This window comes from Protopterus annectens, chromosome 4.part1, assembly GCF_019279795.1.
Source record: "Protopterus annectens isolate FY-2018-M chromosome 4.part1, PAN1.0, whole genome shotgun sequence".
NCBI lineage: Eukaryota > Metazoa > Chordata > Ceratodontiformes > Protopteridae > Protopterus > Protopterus annectens.
This window is the reverse complement of record NC_056734.1, coordinates 1005538898-1005546605: the sequence shown is the minus strand read 5'-3', so window position 1 is coordinate 1005546605 and position 7708 is coordinate 1005538898. Positions and strand designations below refer to the sequence as shown.

The 7708-nt window shown below is 42.9% G+C and overlaps 1 protein-coding gene across 1 annotated transcript in view; it reads right to left on the bottom strand.

Moving 5' to 3' along the window:
* The window catches only part of DLG1 (discs large MAGUK scaffold protein 1), a 3205960-nt gene that overhangs the window by 1368618 nt on the left and 1829634 nt on the right, over positions 1-7708 (bottom strand). Inside the window, exon 15 of the mRNA XM_044070715.1 lies at positions 5189-5226. Coding sequence (XP_043926650.1) covers positions 5189-5226 — 38 coding nt within the window. The remainder of the gene's footprint in view (positions 1-5188; positions 5227-7708) is intronic.

The following is a 7708-nucleotide window of genomic DNA, read 5'->3' as shown; positions in this document are numbered from 1 at the left end:
TGATGGAGGACTCCTCTTAAAAAGAGTTTTGACTTCCAGTCTGGATGCCAGGGTTGGTGAAATAGGCAGACAGGCAGAGATGACAGACAAGTGGATTTTGACTGAGGACTATGTCAGTCTTGTTTGGAGTAGCTCACACAAATAGGACAGGACCTTAGGGATGGAGATAGTGAGGGGGTCCTGTTTCTTCCTATAACACCAATTGAAGAATCTGCACCATTTAGCCACATAGTTTCTCCTAGTGCTGGGTTTTCTGGCCTCCTGCAGAAATTTAAGTACGTCCTCTGAGTAAAGGTGTCTGTAAGGGATCAGGATTCTATCTATCACCCATAAAAGGTCAGTTTTATATTATCCACCTGTGGGCGTAGCAGAGACCCCTTGTTCTGTGTGAGCAGGTCTATCTGGTGGGGTAACCTGTGCTGATTGCCCTTGGCTAGAGAAAAAAGGAGGGGAAAGCAATGCTATCTTGACCAAAAGGGGGTCACCAGCAGGATTTCTGGTTTGTCCCTCTGAATTTTCAGAAGGACTTTCTGAATCAGAGTGAAAGGGAGGAAGGTGTACAGGAACATCCCCCCCCCCCCTGAAAAGGAGAAAGCATCCACCTTCCTTCCACGCTTGTGGGTGTGGGTTCCTTGCGCAGAAGTTGGGTAATCTGCCTGATGCCTGGGGAGGCAAAGAAGTTTGCTTGTGAAATACCCCAACTGTGTATCAGGTCTAGGAAAACCTCCCTCTGTAGCATCCATTCGTGAGAGGGGGCTGAGGTTCTGATGACTGTGTCTGCCATCACATTCTGTTGAGAGGGGATATACATGCCCAACAGGTGTACTCTGAGGGAGTCTGCTAGGTTCCAAATCTCAATGGCCAATCTGCATAGAGAGTAAGACCTGGTCCCTCCTTATTTATGTACCACAGAACTGCCATGTTGTCTGTGATTACCTTTAAGGTTCCTGGCAGGATAGAGGGTTGGAATGTTAGTAGGGTTAACAGCAAGGCTCTCATTTCCTTGATGTCAATGTGGTCTTTTACTCTTAAAGTGGACCATTTGCCTTGTACTGAGAAGTGTTGTTGATTTGTTTACAACACTGCCGCCCATCCTAAGTCCAACACATTAGTGTAGAGGCATTGAAGTGGAGCTGGGGTGTGAAAGTGGAGCCCTGGGTTGGTTTGTATTGCAGATACCCACCACTGGATCTCCCTCTTTAATCAAGGGAGGAGAGGGAGGGGCACATCCAAGGGTTGGGAATGTTGGTTCCATAGATTTTTTAGTACCCATTGAATTTTGCACATGTGTAGTCTTGCCAAAGGCAGAATGTGTATAAGGGATGCCATGTGGCCTAATAGTTTCAGAAATTCCCGAGCTGTCATAAAGGTTCGGGAAAGGGTAGAGAGAGTTCCTGAATCCATTGATCTGGTATGAAGGCTTTCATGCAGTCTGTGCGCAGTCTGCATCCCAGAAAAAAATCACGTCCTGAGAAGGGGTCAGGTGAAACTTTTATACATTTATAGTAAACACCAGAAGAGAGAGGGTGTGTGACACTTGCAGCAAATGGAGGAGTAGGAGCTGGCGGTCTTGGTGCAGGATGAAGAGGTCATCTAGGTAGGGATATATTTGTATACCCTGTGTCCTGCAAAGGTAATGAAGGGGGCTAGACACTTAGTGAACACTCTGGGGGCTGTGGATAGACCAAAGGGCAAAGCAGAGAATTGAAAATGGCAGGAGCCTATAGAAAATCTGAGGAATTTCCTGTAATCTGGATGAATGAGGATGTGTAAGTAGGCATCCTTGAGGTCTAGAGCCATCACAAAGGCTTGGGGGGGAATTACAGGCAGGAGAATGGGTAAGGTTATCATTTTGAAGCTGGGTACGAGAAGGAAAGTACAGCTGTGTACACTTACCATAAATGTAGATGTTCGAGTGTATTCCCTGTTGCAGTCATTACATTTGGGTTATCCTGCTGGCAGTTTTCCCTCAGTTGACCTGAATTCCAAAGTCTTGGGTCCTGCGTCGGCTGCCGTCGCTTGTACAAAGGATGGTTTTTGAGGGTAGTTTCTGTGATATCTAGGAATGGGGGACACCAAAAGGTGTTTTAGATTTTGCAACTCTTTTCCCTTTTCTTGGGAGGGATTTGAGGAGCTTAGCAGAGGCTTGTCCAAAAGGTGCTTTATTGTCTAGCAGAGCATCCAGAAGTTTGGTCTGAACATCCATGGGTAGGGGGTTGTAGCTGTACCCAGGAGTAAAGACACAGCACTGATCCAGAAGCAGCTTCCACAGCATCATAGCTGCACTTAATAGAGTGCCTGGTCACTTGCAATGTTGTGGAGAGGAGAGAGTTTAATTGTACTTTGGTGGGGGAATCCTGGACTTCAGAAAGAAGGCTTGAGGCCTTAGAAATGGTATCAAGTACAAACCTTGCCATGTGGGTTTGGTAGTTCAGGGCCCTAACTGCCATACTGGAAGATATGTAGACCTTTTTCCCTGTCCTGTCCATAAATTTACTGTCTTTATCAGTTAGAAGAGCAGAGGAAGAAAGCTGCCTGGAGGTCTTGTATGCAGAAACAGTTATAACAGCTGGATCAGCAGGAGGGTTCTTATAAAGAAACTGGGTGACCTTGAGGACCCTATAAAATCTGTCAGGTCGTTTTGCTGCTGGAGGCTGGGAGTCAGGAGACTGTGAAGCAGCTAATAATTCATCTTGAAATGCAGGTAGTAAAGGAGGCACAGCTGAGGGAGCGGGCTGCTCCATCTGCAAAAGGTCAAAGCATCTTTTCTTAGAATCTGAGACCTCAGAAGCCTGCCACTTGAAGTGTTCCCTCATGAGGGAGATAGTATCCCCAAAACTAAAGTCTTCCCCTGAGAAGTCTGGAGAAATACAGTCCTCTTCATCTGGAGTAATGAGCTCCTTGGGGGATTCAATTTGAGTCTCATAAGGGAAGGATTCCTCAGAGGATGATTATTCCTCCTCAGACACATGGGCTGGTTGAGGAGTGAGAGTAGGTGGAAGTTGTTGGGATTGTAAGGCCTGAAAAGATATAAACAGGGTTTACGAAAAGGATTCCCAGCCTGATATCTGAGGGGATGCAACGTGTTTGGACTTCTGTTTCCTTTTCAAGGATGTGGTAGATAAGGGAGAAGCATACGTCGGCCTAGCAAGAGGAAGAGGAGCAGGGGCCTCCGAGAAGGTGAGTCATGGTTCCCTTCCTCCATCAGACTCTGATGGCTGAAATACCTCAGCAGACATACCTTCAGTGGTTCCCAGGCCTGCTTGGGAGACCGCCATCTGAACGGACGGTCTGCTATCTCCTCTACAGCCGGTTTGGATGCCTGAGGTGCAGCCTGGGATTCGGGCCTAAGTTTCTTCGCCTTCTTCCGAGGCAGCTCGTCATATTGGGCCTAGTCCTCTCTGCATGTCTAACACTAAATGTCTGATTCTCTGATTCTCGAGGTAAAGATTTAAGGCCGCTAGAAGGCTACGAAGAGTTTTGGGAACGAACGATTTACAGATAGAACAGGATGTATAGTCGTGGACCTTGCCTAAACAGAAAATATACCTATCATGCATGTCTTTGTTAGGAATCCCTCTCCCACAAGCACACTTCCCCTTCCTAGCTGACATGCAAGTCTAAAACAGCAAGTAAAACAAGTAAGAAAAACTCCCAGTGGGCACTTATCTGAATGGTCCAAATGGTCGTCTGGTCTCAATACTCAAAACTGTAGTCTGATAAAACGCGAAGTAAGGTAGAACTGGTGAACGGGCGTCCGATGATCACTACAGCAGAAAAATTCTGAGGAGGGTATGTGCAGATGTCACCTTTATACCTATCGCTGGTTTATGGCCCTCGTAGCCGACTTCACAAATACCCTCCAGGACAAAGACTTTGGTATACTGGCTGGATGGTGGCACTGCAGGCAGCTACTCCCTACTGTTATGAATACTGCAACATCAGAATAGAAGGACATCAAAATGTTAACAGCTAAGTTGTATGCTGAAATTTAAAACGACTGCAAACTCGGGTCTCTTGTTTTAGCAGTACAGCTTTCATTGAGCTCCCTCTATCGGCTATCAAGAGTCCAACTTACGTGATGTAGACAGCAGCACACACAGATAAACCTACACAGGAAAACAAACTCTTCACAAGCTCTAAACATCAGTACTATAGAGTTAATTCAAATTCAAACATACTTTTACAAATTACAAAGCACACAGTAAAATCTATGTTCCAGTATGACCATGTTGCATGTGAAATGCAGTGCCTCTGTGCACAAAAAATGCAGGACTTGCTGTCATTGGACAAAAGGAATTACATTTATTTCAAAACTGTGATAATTATCTGTGTGATGCATTTAATGCAGAGATAACAGGCATACTCTTACAAGGCAAAGTACCAATCTATGAAGTCCACAATTAAAAGTTAACAGACTAACAATGGAATGCACTATCAGTACTTGTGATGACAGAACTTTAAGTAAGTTGCTTGAGGAAAAATATACATTTCACATAAAATTCCCATGAGAAGCCTAGCCTTATAAATAAAACCAGAACATATGTCATCCCAAAAGTCAGCTGTATCCAATATGCTGATGACTCTACTCTGATTTGCTCAGCCACATCTCCAGTAGAGTTATGGTCAGCTATCCAGACCACCTTTAATACAATAGAAAAATGGCTTTCTGAACATCGTCTGATCCTAAATCCCAAAAAAACTAAAACGCTGTTATTTTCACCAACACGTAGGTCTACCGCTTTCACCTTTACCATAAAATCGAATGATGGCACAATAATCTCCCCTGACCCATCTACAAAACTATTAGGTGTTGTCATAGACAATAATCTAAAATTTGACCTACATGCTAACCAAACTATCAAAACCATCAATAAAAAACTAGGGTCACTTTACAGAATAAAAGCCTTCCTAACCCCTCAAGCTAAAATTGCCATAGCTCGCTCTCACCTTCTTTCAACCCTTCTGTATGCATCCCCTATACTCTCGAATTTAAACAAGACTGTCCTTAACAAACTCTCAATTTGCTACAACCACATTGCTAGGTTTGCCACTGGGCTGCCTTTTAGGACACATCATTGAATCAATCTAAATCGGCTTGGGTGGCTAGAACTACCCAGCCTAATCCAGTATAACCAACTGATTATGGCCTATAAAATCCTCTATAATCCAGACAATACTCCTGCACTTAAAAATATTATCACCCCCTATAACAATCCTAGACCACTTTGATCCTCTAACAAACTACTAATTCAGACTAGCAAAATTAATAACACAGCCGGTGATTCTTTGCAAACTCTGTAAGTAGATCCTGGAACTCTCTTCCAGCTGATATTACCTTACTTTCCACCTTAGGTCAATTTAAAACTAGACTCAAACAACATTTGTCACTTAACTGGCTATGTCAATGTATCAAGCCTGGCTAACTCTCTCTAGAATGTGTAAAAATCTGTTAACCAGTTTACTGTGTAATTTAATTTAATCCTGACTTGTGCTCAGGATTAACTGTAACCTGTGGAACTTGTTTACTTATGTAATCTCTGTAAATAGTCTGTTTGTAATGTGTAATGCTGGTATTATGTAATGCTGTATCTGCTTACCCTTGGAGCTTTCCTCCCCGGGCCTCCGCTGAAAATGGACATGCATCCAGTGGGACTATCCCGGTCAACAAATGTAAAATAAAATAAATAAATAAACATATCTTATTTAAAAGTTTCAAGCTTCTGTAACAGTAATTTATATTCAAGCTGTAACCATAACAGAATTACAGCCTCACTAAACATACTGAAAGATTTCCATACTTAAACTCTCTCCCATTCAGTTTGCATTCCACAGTATGTGCACTCTCCTCTAGTGGGTCTGTTGGGGATGAGGGTGAGATTATACATCTTGCTTCTTGGGTGGCATTTTTTTAAAGCAACAATGTTTCTTCTCAAAGGCAAACAAATCATGGACATGTACTCAAAAAAGACATTTGTTATCATACTCAAGGCACTAAAATGCATTGATGCAGGAATACATGAAGTTGTGTTGTATCTCCCAGTACCCTGCCCACAGAGGAAAAGATTATATTGTTTTATTAGATGAGTGGAAAGTAGCAAGACCAGGAAAATACTAGCTGCATATCATACTCACCAAAACACTGGATCTTCAACAGTGATGCATGCATCAGACGCAAAATTTGGCATTTGTACTGTTCTGACAAATTTCATCCACTTTCATCATCCAGCTTTCCATTCATGTCCATGTAAAAATGGGTGGTCCCTTCAAGTGTCACCTATTACTTAGTGACGAAAAATGTGACTTCCATAATCACTTTTTTCATTCCTTAAATAGAAATCTCCCACTCAGATTAAGTAACACTTAAGCTAACAATGCAAATCATTCAGGGTGTGAAGTGATGTTTTGCCCCAAGCTTCAGACCCAAAAAGATAAAAAACTTTGAAATAAGTTGACTTGTTCAAGAAAAGCTCTAAAATTAGAAGGAAATAGGAGTTCTTCCAAAGATAACCCTCTAGATCCTTGTTAAAAGCTAGACATGGTTCCCTACATAAAATGGTCTGAAGTTCCAGGACTATCTTTGTGGGTATGATGGCCACTAAAAAAAGTATTTTCCAAGATAAGAAACTTCAGTGCCGTTCAGCAAGCAAGGTCAAACAGAAATAGTGGATAGTTAAGCCAGTCAACCATGAAGTTGAAAGAAGTAATGCTGCTTTACAACGTATGCTGTCATTCTTGCTCTCATCACAGAGTAGTGAAACTGTTTATTAGTTCTAGGACTTTTGCCGAATGCAGCTCAATGGCAGACTGCCACAATGAAACATTTGTGAACTCGGCTGAAGGCTACTTTAAGGGAGGGGGAGGAGGGGGGATACTAATTCCCTTTACAGGAATCATTCGAATGTGTTAAGGAGGTGAGTCCATGGGTGTAAAAAAAGCATAGATTTCCAGTGGCCTGGCAAATATATTCTTTCTTTCAGTTAGGCTACTTTCAGAATGTGCGTGCTAGCAATTTATTTGATTTGGCACCACAAATTAAATAATTTTTTGTTCGCACAATCAAACCAAGTACCCCCCCCCCCATAACCAAATGACCACCTTGTTCCTCCAGTGAGGCAAGAGACAGTCCACAGGACTTTTCTAAAAGCTTTTGTTTTGTCCAAGTAGAAGCGTAATTGCCTGTGTATGTCCAAGGAATGTAGAAGTCTCTCCCCTTTATTCTGGGGATTTGGATAAAAGGTTGGCAAGTGAATAGTTTGGTTAAGAGCCACACTGGATACCACCTTAGGCATAAAAGAAGGGTTTGTTCTTAAAGAAACCCTGTCTTGGTGAAAAATGATGAAAGGCTCCACTGCCATTAGTGCCTGCAACTCTGAGACCCTTCGTGCTGAGGTTATTGCCAGGAGCAGAGCAGTTTCCCATGATACATATTTTAATTCTGCTGAACTGGCTGGCTCAAAAGGAGGTAAAGTGAGCTTTTTTATGACAAAATTGAGGTCCCAAGTAGGTGTTGTGCTCTCCGGGGCGGTCTTATGTTTTTAGCCCCTCTGAGGTACTGCTTTAGCAATGGATGAGAGAAAATAGGAGGATCTGTGTTGTAATGAGCCAAGATGGCAGAGGTGTGGATCTTAATGGATGAGAAGGATAGTCCTTTGTCCAGCATCTCAGTTAAATATTGTAGTATCTGAGGAATGTTAGGGACAAGAGG